This window comes from Microtus oregoni, unplaced genomic scaffold, assembly GCF_018167655.1.
Source record: "Microtus oregoni isolate MIOR12 unplaced genomic scaffold, Mior012 000054F_ref0000373, whole genome shotgun sequence".
NCBI lineage: Eukaryota > Metazoa > Chordata > Mammalia > Rodentia > Cricetidae > Microtus > Microtus oregoni.
Genome location: NW_024543830.1, coordinates 9,036,483 through 9,053,020, shown reverse-complemented (window position 1 = coordinate 9,053,020; position 16,538 = coordinate 9,036,483). Strand labels below are relative to the sequence as shown.

Sequence of the window (16,538 nt, the reverse complement as noted above, 5' to 3'; positions counted from 1 at the left end):
GGGCTAACAGTCTTGTCTGCTTCCTTCCAGCTGTACCTCGGTGTGGTGCTGTCTGCTGTAGTCATCATAACTGGTTGCTTCTCCTATTATCAAGAAGCTAAAAGTTCCAAGATTATGGAATCTTTCAAAAACATGGTCCCTCAGGTACCTGCTGCTTTGTCCTTCCTTTTTGAGAGATTTGGATGGCTCTCACTACATAGATTAATGTGAAGTTAAGGTATTCCGAGTATGAAGTGATGCTGTCTAAGCAGTTCCTAGTGGGAATGGCTCTAGGGTAACTCTTGGAGCTGCAGTGTTTTTATATAATGAATGGTATCTTTGCTGTAGGCTCGGGTAACTTGTGATAAGTTCACTTATAATTTGGGTGTCTTATGTTGAACTTAACCCTTTCCTTGTTGGGATCCATCTAATGGTGTCAACCATCTTCCCTTCCAAAGCAAGCACTTGTGATTCGGAATGGTGAGAAGATGAGCATCAACGCAGAAGATGTCGTAGTCGGCGATCTGGTGGAGGTGAAAGGTGGAGACCGGATCCCTGCTGATCTCAGGATCATATCTGCAAACGGCTGCAAGGTAGGTTGTCGGGAGACTTCTGGCTAGCTCTGCTCAGTAGGCAGAGAGAACTGAGGGTCGCAGTAGCCCGTGGTGAGCCCGAGTACCCACCCTGCACCTACTTTTTACACACAGGTGGATAACTCCTCACTCACGGGGGAGTCGGAACCCCAGACTCGGTCCCCAGATTTCACCAACGAGAACCCCTTGGAGACAAGGAACATCGCCTTCTTCTCAACCAACTGCGTGGAAGGTAGGCTATGTCAGGCGCTCTTAGGCATGACTTAGTATTTACTGTGGGTGTTGAGAGAGAGAGAGACAGAGAAAGACAGAGAGACAGAGAGAGAGAGAAAGAGAGAGAGAGAGAAGATAAGCACAATTCCTCCTTTTGCTGGTTCTGTTCTGACAACTTCCCTCGACACAGAGCAGAGAGGCTTTACCTGCTGCCAGGAAGGCCCAAAGAGTCTTCCCTTCCCTCACACAGTGCTCTGTACTGATAGCAGCCGGCAGCCAGCATGGCCCCGGCTCTCCTGGCAGTGTGTAGCAATCCTTTCACCAGAGATTCTGCTTTGAAACAGACAGCAAGTTATCCAGAGAGCTCGGCCTTATTAGGACAGAAGTCTATGCGTTTATATTCGGTCTCTTTTCAAAACCAAGCACATTCTCTGGCCTGGCTGACCGTTTCCCTTCCCCGACTCTTAAGGAACTGCGCGCGGTATTGTTGTGTACACTGGAGATCGAACTGTGATGGGCAGAATCGCCACACTTGCTTCCGGCTTGGAAGGGGGCCAGACACCCATTGCTGAAGAAATCGAACATTTCATCCACCTCATCACGGGTGTGGCTGTGTTCCTGGGGGTCTCTTTCTTCATCTTGTCCCTGATCCTTGAGTACACCTGGCTGGAGGCTGTCATCTTCCTCATTGGTATCATCGTAGCCAACGTGCCCGAAGGTTTGCTGGCCACTGTCACGGTAAGATGCCCGGGACAGCAGCAGTCACCATCACTCAGATCAGCTTGTATGGGTGCAGGACTCGGCCATGAGCCTCTTGTGCAGTTTCTAACTTCTATATTTATGCTCTGTATTTGTCTGTGTAGCCTTTTGTTCCAAACTGCATGGTAAACTTTGACAGAGAAAACATCAGCCTAGGTTTATCAGAACCCCAAAAACATAGCATTGTTCTTAAGTTATCATGTTAGACCAGGTCAGTGGAGGACAATAAAAACTTAGAGGTCATTATGGGGGATCCACTTGATAAATTTTGTTGTTTTGGGGGGGAATGGGAGGACGTTCCCACCATCCTCATGAGGTTTTACCATCCTGACTTCAGGAGAAGGTTGGGGAAATTGAATTTTAAATAAATTTCTTCCATATTAGGATGTAGCGGGATCTGTGTGGCACTGCCGCCTGGCTGAGTGACGTCCTCTCTTGCCTGCCCTGTCTGTAGGTATGCCTGACACTCACTGCCAAGCGCATGGCGAGGAAGAACTGCCTGGTCAAGAACTTGGAAGCTGTGGAGACCCTGGGGTCCACATCTACCATCTGCTCAGACAAAACTGGAACTCTGACTCAGAACCGGATGACAGTGGCCCACATGTGGTTTGACAATCAAATCCATGAAGCTGACACCACGGAGAATCAGAGCGGTAAGACTGGGCCACCTCACCCTGCAGCACCTGCTCGCCTTGCGCGTGCGGGCACAGGTGTGCTGTCATGCCCATGTGGAGGTCGGAGGGCAGCTTACAGGATGCAGGTTCCAGGGATCCAGGCCAGATTATCATGCGAGGCAGCAAGAGTCTGAGCCATCTTGCCAGCCCCACTTGCATTTTATTTGATTGATTGATTGATTGATTGTTGATTGATTAAGCTCATGGCAGTGTTTTTTAGTTTGATATTTATTGTTAAATTGTGTACATGTGTGTGTATATAAATTAATTTGCCCTAAGAAATTCTTTCATGTGACTAAGAACCACTACATGCTAATGTGTTTAAGAAGGAAGTGAGTGCCTGCTTGCTCCTGGACACATCAGTTCATGCAGGCACACACAGAGAAACACACACATAAGTTAATTAATTTTTTAAAAGTCAACATGTCATTTTCCGGTCATGTCTTCTTGTTTCCATCAGGGGTCTCCTTTGACAAGACGTCAGCCACCTGGTTCGCTCTGTCCAGAATTGCTGGTCTCTGTAACAGGGCAGTGTTTCAGGCAAACCAAGAAAACCTGCCTATTCTTAAGGTATACCCCAGAACTGCTCTTGCTTGTTTGGGGTGGAGGTGGAGGTAAGGGTATCGTCACCACGTAAGAATAGCCACCGTTTTTTCTAAACAGCACCTTACCTTTGTGTGTAGAAAGCCAACCTCGCTGAAGAACGCTTGAGAGCTTTTATGGGAATCTTTGCTCCGAACAGCAAAGATTGTCTTGCCTGGAGCTCTGAAGTGCTTTCAGGGCCCACAATCTGTCAGTTGGGGAAATGGGGGGGGGGGGGGGGATAAAGGGGAAAATCTGACCTGAGTGAGCCAGTGAGAAGGAAAGAGATTTTTGGTGAAAACCTGAGTGGACAAGTTTTACCCTTGTTCCTATGGTAGCACCTAACCAAGGGGGTAGGGAAGCCGGGTCAGTGATTCTAACTGGGTTTGCATGTTCAGATACACTAGATTGCAACAAATCCCTTAGACCACTTGTGTGCTTAAAATAGCTCAGGTATTTCCCTTATCTCACTTGTCCTTAGTTTGCTTACTAATGATGCAAAAATAAGATCGAGCACAGTCTCAGCCTTCTGGAATGCTCACGGAGTCTGTGACAGTGCCATTCCTGAAGGACCGTGGGTTGCAGATGTCAAGGAGCTGTGTGGGGTTCCCTGGGCTCCATCTGTCCTCCGCGAAGCTATTTGCCTGTGGGGTTCTCTGTATAAACGCAGTTGCCAAAGCAAGTACAGCTTGGATGAGTCTGAGGTGGCTTCTCCTGTGAGGCTAGGCTTTGCTCGTTCTTGGAAGGCAGTTTGCTTGGCGTTGGGTTGAAGCTGGTTTAAAAGTGATGCTCTTTGTCTTGGGAGTCACACTGAAGATGGCTGCTTTGTGCTTTGCCTTACCTCAAAGGAGACATTTTTTATCTTTCCTGACCCAAAAAAAAAAAAAAAACTAAGGCGATTTTCAAGAGGTGTTTGAACTATTTGGGTAACCAACTGAGCTGTGTCAATAGCATTACTAACCCCTCCGTAGCAAGGTTTCTGGGAGTAACCTTGGTCTGTTCAATAGACCTTTTCTTTTTTCTTAAAAGTGATCATCACCACCACCACCCTTCTTACCAGGCTTGCTGTCCTTGTGTGTCCCTTTGCTCACCTGAGGGTCCGGGCTTTTGTGTCAGAGGTCTAATCTGTTCACCTGCATAGAAGTTGTTTACAGGTAGAACTGCTTAGGAGGACAAGAGAGCTGCGTGACAGAGCAAGCAGATTTTTGGAAAGCATAGGTGTGTGTCCCCAAAGTGAAGACAGCCAGCTGACCGTGCTACTGCCTGAGCTGTGAGAGTCAGCCCCGGTGGTTTCTCTACAACTGAATTAGGTTAAGAGCACAGAACCCTTTGCTTTGCCCTTGACACAGTTTGCCTGGCTCTGAACCCTGAACCATTTGACTTTAAAGTCTGGGCCAATGAATGGTAGTAGAGTGTTTGCATTAGGGTGTTGTTGTTTTTTTTTTTTCCAAACTTAGGGCCAGCAAGGTTCAGTTGTGAATAGTGTTGACTGTGAGGCTTTTTAGCAGGCCTGTGGAAGTGATAACAGACTGCGCCGGTTTGGAGGGTGTGCTGGCAGCCAGGCCTTCAGGCGCCCGTTCACCTGAAGCTGAGGTGGGTGGGGCTGGAGCTTAGATTTGCCTGAGGAGCCTGGGTCACTCCTCCACCTGTTTTCTCTGCCACTGAGGAGATTGGAGTCCATTCAGAGTTCTTTCTGTTTCCCAACCATGTTTTGTGAATCAGCCTGGCCCGGGCATTAACAGGCGCTGTCTCTCTGTTCCCAGCGGGCAGTCGCCGGAGACGCCTCCGAGTCGGCGCTCTTAAAGTGCATTGAGGTCTGCTGTGGCTCCGTGATGGAGATGCGGGAGAAATACGCCAAGATCGTGGAGATTCCCTTCAACTCCACCAACAAGTACCAGGTGTGTAGATCTGGGGCGGCCACACCGGGCAGGGGGGGTGGGGGAGGTGAGCTAGAGGAAGAGACGCTCTCCACTCAGGCTCTACAAGGTCTCCCTTTAAATTTGAAAGTCTCCTTTTACTTGAATATCATAGGAGAAATGAAACCTCTCTCTGGGTGCTGTTGGGGACCTTGGAGTTGGGGGCTGAAAGGGGAGGGAGAATCTGGGTACACAAGCAGTAGCCAGCATCTTGGTTCTCCAAGAGTTCGGGAGGGTTGCTCTGTGAGCATGCTTACAGAAGATGCCTGTTCCCATGTGAACTTTAGACACAGTACAGTGCTCGCTTTTTTTTCTTGTCTGTAGCATGCATCATGTATCATGAGATATTTACAGGTTCAGAAAGGAAACCTTAGCTTGTTATACTAGCCTGTAAATATTATACTAGCTTGTCTTGGCTGGTTAGGAGAGCCTGGACTGCCACATGCAGCCACCTAATGTTTCTTCCTAAATAACCTTCACAGTTGTCCATTCACAAGAACCCAAACACGTCCGAGCCTAAACACCTGCTGGTGATGAAGGGTGCCCCAGAAAGGATCCTGGACCGCTGCAGCTCCATCCTCCTCCACGGCAAGGAGCAGCCACTGGACGATGAGCTGAAAGACGCCTTCCAGAATGCCTACCTGGAACTGGGAGGACTTGGAGAGCGTGTGCTAGGTATACACGTGACTGCCTATGGCTACAGAGCATAGCTTTGTCATAGACAGCCACAGCAGTTACTACTCTGTGTTCTCTGGACATTCTTCTCATTCTTCCTGGGGCCATCTTGCTGCTGCTGCTGCTTTTTTTTTTTTCTGCCTTATATTGTTTAAAGCAATGAGTGGTGGAGGCTTGAGGATTTGCTACTGACCTGTACTTAGACCCATGGCCTCGTGATGGTCAGTTCTGGATGTGGGGTGGGAGTAGGGGCTTTATTATCTGACATCTTTGTTATGGCCGTAGTCTATAAGCTTAGTTAAAATCTGTTAATTTTTGGTGTGCCTAAGTAGTACCTGGGATGACTGTACATGGCCCATGGGATGTGACCACTCCACTCATAAGACCAGCAGCAAACTAAAAGCCAGGATCCTTCCTGGCTATTGTAGCTGACAGGCTGTTGAGGCTTAGAAATCCATTTTGCCCACTGTCCAATGTATTTGGGCAAGTGGCACTTACAGTATTTTATGTGTTGATAGCTACAAATCCATTATTGATTCTTTCTCGTGGGATAATTGAGAACCAATCGCTTGGTCGATTTCTCTGGGTCACACACCCTTTCTGAAAAGCTAACCCATAGGCGGTGTTTCTCTCCCTTGTCTGCCCAAATGAAAGATTAATTACCAACCTCTCTGAAGTCATTTTGCTTTTTGGCTTTCGCCAACCCCAAGAAAGAAGGATGCAGTCTTCTTGAGAGCCTACACAGTACTTCTTACCCACTGAGCATCACACGGTCCTAAAGGCAGAGGCAGGAGTGATACAACCAGACGGTGCAGTTACAGCAGGATGTCTGCTCTGCGTTCATATTCAGAGCAGCTCCTATGAATGCCTATGTTGGCACTCAGCAACACGTAACTAGATAGGAAGAGATGTCCTCAGTTTACCAGATAATCATAGGCGCTGGGCGGCCTGATGGGCTGCTACTAAAACTAGTCTTGTCAGTCCAGTGTTTCTCCACACGGAATATTCCTGTCCCTTGATAGTTCTTCCTTGTGGATTCTGTCCTTTGGCCATTTTTGTTTTGTTTCACTGACTCTGTATTATTCGTAAACTAGATTCTCCCACATGAAACATCTTGCTCAAGGTAGTCAGGGTGGATAATGGGCTTAGTGGTCCCTCACTGCCTGCAGCACTGGAACCCTCATGGGTGCCCTTTGCAGGGATAATGGGCTCAGTGGTCCCTCACTGTCTACAGCACTGGAACCCTCATGGGTGCCCTTTGCAGGGATGATGGCTACAGTGGTCCCTCACTGTCTACAGCACTGGAAACCCTCATGGGTGCCCTTTGCAGGGATGATGGCTACAGTGGTCCGTCACTGCCTACAGCACTGGAAACCCTCATGGGTGCCCTTTGCAGGGAGGATGGCTACAGTGGTCCCTCACTGTCTACAGCACTGGAACCCTCATGGGTGCCCTGCTGTCTTTTGCAGGTTTCTGCCACCTCCTTCTGCCTGATGAACAGTTCCCGGAAGGCTTCCAGTTTGACACTGATGAAGTCAATTTCCCTGTGGATAACCTCTGCTTTGTGGGTCTTATCTCCATGATCGACCCTCCTCGAGCTGCTGTCCCCGATGCTGTGGGCAAATGCCGCAGCGCTGGAATTAAGGTAGGGCCTAGGTGTTTCATGGTTCCATCACAGAGCCGCTGTTCCCTACCTGTGACTGTTTCCCCAGATCTAGGTAGCTACTTTCTCTCTTGGCGTGCCTGTCAGTTTCTCATTTCCAGAGCTTTGGGTGCAGCCCTGAAGAATCAGATACTATAAAAGTTCTGGATAAAGAACAGATGTGAAGTTGGGGGTGGGGGTGGAAAGCACCTTACTTTTGGTAAAAGGAAACAAATGATGTAAAAGAAAAGTCAAAAAAAAAAAAGAGGTTTAAATTTGGAAATGCAGTGGATGGTGCATCCCTGGTGTTTTCAGTCGACCTTTCGCTGACTTGTTCTCTGTCTTTTCTGGGCTCAATGTTGTATTGTGTTTACTGTGTTGTTTCCACTGTTTCACACTTAAAAAAATACTTGATTGAGAAGCTTGATAGGAATGATTCTCCCTAGGGCTGGAGAGATGGCTCAGAGGTTAAGAGCATTGCCTGCTCTACCAAAGGTCCTGAGTTCAATTCCCAGCAACCACATGGTGGCTCACAACCATCTGTAATGGGGTCTGGTGCCATCTTCTGGCCTGCAGGCATACACACAGACAGAATATTGTATACATAATAAATAAATAAATATTTTTTTAAAAAAGAAAGAAAGAAATGATTCTCCCAGTACTTTGTTTCTTTTAAAGGCTATTTTTCTAAATGTTAAAACAAGTAGGAACATGGGCAGGGGATATGACTTAGTGGTAAAGAGGTCTTACTGCTCTTGCATGGGAGCTGAACTTGGTTCCCAGCACCCCACATCATGCAGCTCAGAGCCAGCTGTGCCTCAGGCTCCAGGGGATCTGATGCCTCTGGCTTCCCAGGACTCCTGCACTGTGCTCTCTCTTACCTCCTGACACAGACTCATGTAAATACAATTAAATTCTCTAACTGTTTTCCTTCAGAATTGTGTGAGTATGGAGTACTAACCAGCAGTATACACACCTTATCTATACACACCTTTTGCCTATACACACTTTTACCTAGTCACACCTTTGCTTTAGTAAATTGGATTTTTATGTTTCTGTAAAAAGATGTGATTTATGCAATATGATGTGATCCGGTGTCATAGAATCTTGGTTTGGGCCTGCGGTTTCTTTTCGTAAATACATGTTTATAATTTTGGTAAGTTGATGCATATTGTCTGATTTCCTGTTTCAGGTCATCATGGTCACAGGAGACCATCCAATCACAGCCAAAGCCATTGCCAAGGGTGTGGGTATCATCTCAGAAGGCAATGAAACTGTGGAAGACATTGCTGCCCGCCTCAACATTCCAGTGAACCAGGTGAACCCCAGGTACAGCAGGATCTTAAATACTGTCTCTTCTTCGCTCTGGACTGCTTGCTTTCTTGGCTTGCACCAAAGGAGTCTCAGGAATGCACCTGTACTACCAGAATGTGACCTTGTTGTTCAGAGGGAGACCGCCACACTAACCCACGTGAACTTGCTGTTCAGGGTGCTTGTTACAGTGATGTCATGAAGAACTTGGAAGTGGAGGCTCAGAAGTGTTTGGGGTGCCTAGAACTGGAGAAGTCAGATAATAAATAGTCTGAACTAGCTTCTGGTCCAAAGCTGTTAGCCACTGGACTATTAGTGTCCAGTCGGTTTCTGGGTCCACATGGAGAAAAATAAATGAGAAAGGACAATTGATCAGATAAGACAGGAAGGACGAGAAATCGCATTAAAGTGAAACGTGGGTACTAGAAGGCCCGTGAGGTGGCTCAGGGTGAAGGTATTTGCCATGCTAGCCTCATACTGAGTTTGATACCCGTAGCACGTATGCAGGTAGAAGGACAGAAACAACTGCAAGATGTTGCTCTCTGACCTCCACACGTGTGGCGTGGCATGCATTCCTGTGTAGACACATCATGCACATGTGTGTATGTGCACACACACAATTAAAAAGCAGATAGCTGAGACACATTAGTTTTGTCTTCATTCTGTTATCGGTCTATGGCTTTCTCACCCTCATTTGGGTTAGGAGAGGTTTCTCTCAGCTCTGCTGTTTCTAAAAGTGTGTCGGTGTTATTTCAGCCTGTCTGATAGAGTTGGGGAGGGGGGAGTGGGAAGCAGGCCCGCCACAGGTGGCTGTAAGTCTTGAGTGGGCGAGCTATGTGACAGTCTGCAAATCCTGAATGAAACCAGCTCTTGAGGGACAGGGAAGTCCTTTGGGGCTTGGTTCTGTTTCTGAGGTGCTGTGTGAATGGATGGTGACCTTGGTTGCTTTCCCGGTCTCAATTCTAGAGATGCCAAGGCCTGTGTGGTACACGGAAGTGACTTGAAGGACATGACCTCTGAGGAGCTGGATGACATTTTGCGGTACCACACAGAGATCGTGTTTGCCAGGACCTCTCCTCAGCAGAAGCTCATCATCGTGGAGGGCTGCCAGAGACAGGTCAGTGAGCTGCAAGAGTCGGAGCCCGGGTCCCCAGGTCCAGAGACAGGTCAGTGAGCTGCAAGAGTCGGGGCCCAGGTCCCCAGGTCCATAGGCAGGTCAGTGAGCTGCAAGGGTCGGGGCCCAGGTCCCCAGGTCCAGAGGCAGGTCAGTGAGCTGCAAGGGTCGGGGCCCGGGTCCCCAGGTCCAGAGGCAGGTCAGTGAGCTGCAAGGGTCGGGGCCCGGGTCCCCAGGTCCAGTGACAGCAGAGCAAAGTGGAGAGAGAGAACAGGCTCTTTGTGTCTGTGTGGCAGAGAGTTCCAGGCATCGGAAGAGTGACTCAGCCGTGATGTGGTGATAGAAGCCTGGGGCTTGTCCATACTGTAGCCTGGAGCTAAGCCTCAGTGGAGTCTCCAGGAGCAGCAGGATGAGGTCCTAGTGTCTTCAGTGGAAGTGGAGGTTGCCAGGAAACCCTTCCCTAATTTATAACCATTATTGTACCTGCAAGAATGGGACTTATCCAGGGCCACTTACCAGGGTCATTCCTCCAAGCAGTCCAGGTTAAACAGGGAGAATATGGTTGTCATTGTGGGTGGGACCTGTGTGAGCCCTGGGACAGGATAGTTCCCAAACTCCGTGCAGCCTCCGTGAGCTAGGAAGGGAGCTATAATCTGCTGACTGCCTCTCCCTTCCTTTCATCCCTGCAAAGAAATGGGGCTTTATTAACCCTCCCCTCCTTCTCTGGGCAGGGTGCCATCGTGGCCGTCACGGGCGATGGTGTCAATGACTCTCCGGCTTTGAAAAAAGCAGATATTGGGGTTGCCATGGGGATCGTGGGCTCAGATGTGTCCAAGCAAGCTGCTGACATGATTCTCCTGGATGACAACTTTGCCTCCATCGTGACCGGAGTGGAGGAAGGTCAGAGCACTTCTGGGGGCTCCCCAACAGGCAGGCAGGGCGCCTTGACTCTTGCGTTCAGTACAATAAAAATGTCTTCCTTTCTAGGTCGTCTGATCTTTGATAACTTGAAGAAATCCATCGCTTACACCCTCACCAGTAACATTCCGGAAATCACCCCCTTCCTGATATTTATTATTGCGAACATTCCACTGCCCCTGGGGACTGTGACCATCCTCTGCATTGACTTGGGCACTGACATGGTACGTGAGTGTCATGGCCACGCATGTGGTGGTAACATGTCCGCATGTGCTGCTGCCGGCTTCCATTGTTCCCGGGACCTGTAGGGCTGTGGCGTCGTTGGCTCAGTGCCGGTTGTCATCAGGACAGTTGTCCACATTGACTTAGCAGAAAAGAAGTCTCACTTTTGTATCCATTTACTCAAGAAAACACTGGATTCCCTAATAATGTGTTCCGTGTACTTAAACAGCAGCAAAAAACCATTGGGGGGGAGGGGGGAGGCCAAGGGACTAACTAGATAGATGGCTCAGTGGTCAAGAGCGCCTGCCAGGCCTCCCACTCAACATGCACTCACAAATCTTTTTTTTTAAGAGGGAGCAAGAATTTTAATACCTACTTCTGCCCCTTCTCACCTCCCCCAGGTTCCCGCCATCTCCCTGGCCTATGAACAGGCCGAGAGCGACATCATGAAGAGACAGCCCAGAAATCCCAAAACCGACAAACTTGTGAATGAGCGTCTGATCAGCATGGCCTATGGGCAGATTGGTGAGCCTTGCCTCTCTGTGGAACAGTCACTGGGAAGGGCCTGAGTGGATATTTTCTGTCTGGGATGAGCTGTGACAGGGTTCAGACTGGAGAGCCACAGATGAGGAGGTAGTGCAGCCATATAGAGTCAGGCCCTGGGTTCAGTTCTGAGTGTGGAGTGAAGGGAGATGGGGACCAGACTGGAGTCTCTCTGCCGTGGGAGAACTGGTGGTTTGGGGGAAAACTCTACTCTTTACGCACTGGGAGCAGCCCTCCTCGCAGAGCCCTGTGGTATCAGGTGCCTGGCTCTGCACTCCTCAACTCAGACAACCTTTCCATGGTGGTAGGGGAAGGGATCAAGTTCCTCTATCTCATTGGGATGGGGGATTTGACACCAAAAGTTTGCTCAGTGGGTCCTCTCCAAATGATGGTTCTCCCTACCCTCATCTCTCACTGGTTTCTGCTACAGCAGCGTGGCCAGCCATCCGATCTGGGGGATAGAAAATACAAATGCCTTCACTTTTAATGCCTTTCTCCTTCAAGAGAGCATAGAGAAAGCCACCATAGGTGACTTGATCTTGTTAGCAGTTAGGCCTGTGAACACCTGGGAGGGGTAACATGGATTAGCATCTTACAGAAATTATGACCAACTTCCATGAGATAACTACTGGTCACAGCGCAGCAGAGAGTGTCTCACGTCTTTGAGGAAGGAGTAGTTTAGAGAGAAAAATGACTGCTCTGGAGAACTTGGGGTGTCTTGTCTTGATTGGATGGCAGGAGGAAAGGAGTGGTCATAAGATGTCTCAGGGGCAAGCAAAGTCGCAATGTGTAGAAGTCTTGAAGTAGGAGAGAAAGAAACCATGAATGTTTTTGATTAGAAAGCAAGAAAGCTGATTTCTTGTAAGGTTTGTGCCCTGACGAAAGCAACAGATGGCGAGAGAAGGAAGACCTCTGTTTGCCAACTCTCACAGAGTAGAGGGACCTTGAGCCCAGTGTGTCCGACATGCTCCCTCCCAGCCCTCGGCCCACAAGAGACAGTGGCTGGCATGTCTTGTGCTGTGCCCTAATCAATCAGTGATCCAGAAAACCCACCCCCACTTCTGCCCTCAATGCCCTGGGGCTGCTGGGGTGATGGGCTGAAGAGGGGGGCCGTGGGTGAGGGCTAGCACTCAGGTGGTTTTTCTAACACAGGTATGATCCAGGCCCTGGGAGGCTTCTTCACTTACTTTGTGATTCTGGCCGAGAACGGTTTCCTCCCCTTTCACCTGCTGGGCATCCGAGAGACCTGGGATGACCGCTGGATCAACGATGTGGAAGACAGCTATGGGCAGCAGTGGGTAAGTAACTGTTTACTGGAATGGAAGCCAGTGCTCCTCCAACCCTGAGGACTGGCAGCACTGCCACTGTGTCAGGGAAGAGCCAGGTCTAAGGCACCTGCTTCCCCTTTCAGACCTACGAGCAGAGGAAGATAGTGGAGTTCACCTGCCATACGGCCTTCTTCGTCAGTATTGTGGTGGTGCAGTGGGCTGACTTGGTCATCTGCAAGACCAGAAGGAACTCTGTCTTCCAGCAGGGGATGAAGTAAGTTGTAAAGGGCACAGAAAGGACCTGGTAATTTATTTATAAATGCATCTTCACAATAAGCCAAGCATCTGACATCCATGCCCAAGGTCCTGGACTCTCCACCAGGCGTGTCCAGCCTGCATCAAACTCAAGATACCTGTGACTAGAGCCCAACCAAAAGTTCAAGTTTACTTAAAGAGTTTTTCGGGTTTTTTTTTTTTTCTCAATCCTCCCCCCACCTCCAGTTCTCAAGCCTTTGCAGTTCTCAGTCTCTTTGTAGATGACAAGATGTTGCAATGTCAGAATGCTGGACACACCCAGAGTAGAATGCTCAGCCCTCCCCATCCGACCCATCAGATCTTGCTGAGAGCTGACATTTTAGGTGCTGATCTGCCCCCCCCCACACACACACACACAGCATTAGAAGAGAAATCTGCCTTTATTTGCAACGTATAAACTTTGGTCTCCCTTGAATTTTAGGAACAAGATCTTAATATTTGGCCTCTTTGAAGAGACGGCCCTTGCTGCTTTCCTGTCCTACTGCCCTGGGATGGGCGCTGCCCTTAGGATGTATCCCCTCAAGTAAGTTGGGCCTCTTGCATTCCAAAAGGTGCAGACATAGTTTATGTGGCTTTTCCCCTCGTGCCGTGTATGAGCGCCTGTTCTCGTTGGGCTTCTGACTGGTGTGTGTAAGAGTTCCTCTGCACTGGAAGGTAGGAAAGCCAGATCCACCAGTAAACCAGACAGCAGATAGAGACCTGCCAGGGCTGAGGATTTGGCCCAAGGTGAGACTGCACAAGCTCTGGTTTTTTGAAATTGCTCAACAGTTTGCTGTTGAGCCCTCGGGTCCTCTGCTGTCATAGTCCAGCTGTCCTTAGAGCTGTTCTGGACTTTGAAGGCTCAGGCCCGGGTCCTGTTTGCTTGCCCTAGTCACGTGTCGCCTCTTCACCTTCCTGGAGGCTCCAAAGGAGTTTGGAGAGAATCCAGGGTTCCTTTGCCCTCCCAGTCAGTCATTCGTGGGTGGAACTGAGCAGTTTAGAAAGTCGATCCAAGTCATTCTGTGTTCAGAAGCAGACCAGCCTTCAACGTAGAGAATGACTTTGTGCTTTTCTTAGGCCTCAGTTCTTAACGAGCAGGGTTCACCAAGAAGTCTGACAGCCGGTGGAAACTTCCACATGTGTTTGCCGCTGTCCAGTGATGGTTGAGGTTGAGCAGCTACAACTTGATTAATCATGTTGAGCTGCAGAACATGGCGCTCTTCCAACACAAGAGCCTTTGAGAGCATCAGTCTCTTGCGTCCCACCCACTCCTGCCATTGCTCACACTCATCTGGACCATCTCTCACACTGGCCTCGTGCCAACACTTCCCTCCACTGATCTCATCTTTGAATCAATACCCTTTGGTCACATCAGATGTGTGCAGGCATAGTCTATGGTGCAAGGTGAGACTGGCGTCCAAGGTGTGTCTTACGGCCTGTCCAAGTCCATGGTAGCCGGTTCACTATTACCCTCTCTGCGTATGTCTTTGGTAAGGATGTTCCCACCCAACCCATCACACCCAATAGTCCTTTGGGGCTGAAGTCCTTGGAGTTATCTCCATGTGCTCTTGCCCTCCTGATCCTGGCCTCTCATGTCTCTTTGTTGGCTTTCTCTTTTTATATCAGGTTCCATAGTAGCCTGCAGAACATCAGATGTAAGAAATGCTGATTACATTGGCCTGAGCCTTGCTGAATGGGGGGAGAGAAGAAGAGGTCACAGGTTCTGAACAGCTAGCTGGGAAGTGCCAGTGAGGAGGAGTAGAGCCTCAGGACTTTGCCACTTTCCAGGCACTTTGGGACCTTTGTGACCTGACTTGCTCCTGACAGCTTCTACTCGATTTGTTTGGTGCTCCTGCTCCTCTGAGTGAGGCAGTGAGGTTACTTTTTCACTCCTGCTTAAGGCATATAGGAAGGCGGAGACGGCAAAGCTGGCAGGACAGGGCTTCCTCTTTTGTTTACCCAGGAGCCTGTAGTCAAGGAAGCCTGGTGCCTGCAGGAGGCTGCTGAGAGCCCGTCTCGCTGCTGGGGACCAGGTGGCAACCTTTCCAGGCCTCTTGAAGACCTTTCTTGTCTGTCGGGGCTCTACTTCTCTTAGTCCCCAGGTCTGGGAACTCAAAACACAGCTGGTCCTCCCAGATTCCAGGGCCAGAGAGCAAGGTTAGGGTCTGAATAAACTGGCTTTGACCCACACAGGCGGTTCTTTGTCTGCGAATGCCAGGGCAGGAGACAAATGCACTTGGGAGCTTAAGGACTTTGGGAAAGGAAGAAAGAAAATGTTTGGTCACTCCCAGATTGTCAGCAGAAAGTACAGTCGGCTCCACCCGGTTCTTGGGGAAGCTGTTGGGCTTCCTTCATGAAGTGCAGCCTGTGAATGACCCCATAGCTCAGGGTGGCGAGTCAGCTGATGGTTCCCTCATCGTTTGGAGACGTGCACTTTCTCTGTCTTCCTGTGAACTGGTTCGTGTGTCTAACTTGGTGTCTGATTCTATTTGCAGACCTACGTGGTGGTTCTGTGCCTTCCCCTACTCCCTCCTCATCTTCGTGTATGACGAAGTGCGGAAGCTCATCATCAGACGGCGCCCTGGCGGTAAGTGAGGCCTCCTCTGCGGCGGGTCACAGCCGTGCCTTCCACATGGAGAACCAATTTAAGGCCCATACAGATTACGGCTTTTAAGACTTGAAAAAGTATGAACCAAACATAATGTAAAGAAATCTTGGCATAAACCTAATAATAACACAGTATTCCTAGAGAGAGCTAATTTGCTACAACTGAGATCTCAGACGCTCACGTGTGTGTGCGTGCACGCACTTTGCACACTCACACTCACACACACACACACACACACTCCCCAAGGATTTAAGGGGTCCCTGTCCTGGTTTTTCCCGAAAGCGGACTCACTGTACTTGTCTCTCTCTCCCTCTCTCAGGCTGGGTGGAGAAGGAGACCTACTACTAACGCACTGCCCTGCACGCCATGGAGCACCGTGCCGCACACTGCACCCACCCCCACCCCCCCTTTGTGTACTTCAAGTCTTGGAGCTCGGAACTCTACCCTGGTAGGAAAGCACCAAAGCATGTGGGGAGCCAGACGTCCTGGAATGAAGCATGTAGCTGTAACGGGGGGCGGGGGGAGGGCTGCCTGAAAACACCCTGTACAGGAACGACAGTGGGGAAGGTTTATATGTGCCTTTTTGTTTTTGTAAAAAAGGAAAACCTGGAAAGACTGAAAGATTACGTTTTATATCTGGATTTTTACAAATAAAGATGGCTATTATAATGGAACTTGGCCTTGTGTCCTTGTCGCTCCTTGGGTACAGTGGTTGTGCTGATGAGCAGGGTGTGTGTTTCCACGTGTGGATCCCCAGGCCAGCAGCTCGTTCTCCTGGGGCTTGTTAGGAAAGGCAGCCCAGCCCTGACGAGGCTGACAGCATGGTTAATAAGCTCCCCAGGTGACTGACACCCACATCTGAGAGCCTGGGGTCGAGAGGAAACTGTCCCTTCTTCGGATGCACGAGCTTCCCTGTCCAATTCTCCTAGGCACTGTCTGGTTACTGTAGCTACAGTGCCACCTGTTCTTGGTTCTTGGCTGCTTAGTAGGGACACTTCACTTGAGTGATTTCCTGTCCTCAGTTAGCTGAGGCCTATGCAGATCTCAGTCCCTCAGGCCTTCCTGCTTGCCCTGTACATCCAGCAGAGCTCCAAGAACCTCAGGCCCAGTTTATCTAAGAGGGAAAGCCCACACGGCTGTCTGGCCTGTGTGCTCTGGTGCTCAGTCTGTGGAGTCCTCCCTAAATTAACGCCAGCAGCAGCAGTTCAGGAAGTGACTCCATGCCAC

At 49.5% G+C, this 16,538-nt stretch overlaps 1 protein-coding gene across 1 annotated transcript in view; it reads left to right on the top strand.

Annotated features, from left to right (window-relative positions):
- Window positions 1-15,985, top strand: part of Atp1a1 (ATPase Na+/K+ transporting subunit alpha 1) — a 28,724-nt gene extending 12,739 nt beyond the window's left edge. The window contains exons 5-23 of the mRNA XM_041638202.1: window positions 31-144; window positions 438-572; window positions 687-804; window positions 1,255-1,523; window positions 1,999-2,197; window positions 2,679-2,788; window positions 4,564-4,698; window positions 5,199-5,391; window positions 6,861-7,036; window positions 8,226-8,362; window positions 9,311-9,461; window positions 10,190-10,358; window positions 10,446-10,600; window positions 11,000-11,123; window positions 12,294-12,439; window positions 12,553-12,683; window positions 13,146-13,247; window positions 15,199-15,290; window positions 15,631-15,985. Coding sequence (XP_041494136.1) covers window positions 31-144; window positions 438-572; window positions 687-804; window positions 1,255-1,523; window positions 1,999-2,197; window positions 2,679-2,788; window positions 4,564-4,698; window positions 5,199-5,391; window positions 6,861-7,036; window positions 8,226-8,362; window positions 9,311-9,461; window positions 10,190-10,358; window positions 10,446-10,600; window positions 11,000-11,123; window positions 12,294-12,439; window positions 12,553-12,683; window positions 13,146-13,247; window positions 15,199-15,290; window positions 15,631-15,659 — 2,685 coding nt within the window. The 3' untranslated portion in view covers window positions 15,660-15,985. The remainder of the gene's footprint in view (window positions 1-30; window positions 145-437; window positions 573-686; window positions 805-1,254; window positions 1,524-1,998; window positions 2,198-2,678; window positions 2,789-4,563; window positions 4,699-5,198; window positions 5,392-6,860; window positions 7,037-8,225; window positions 8,363-9,310; window positions 9,462-10,189; window positions 10,359-10,445; window positions 10,601-10,999; window positions 11,124-12,293; window positions 12,440-12,552; window positions 12,684-13,145; window positions 13,248-15,198; window positions 15,291-15,630) is intronic.
- Window positions 15,986-16,538: the final 553 nt, after the last annotated feature.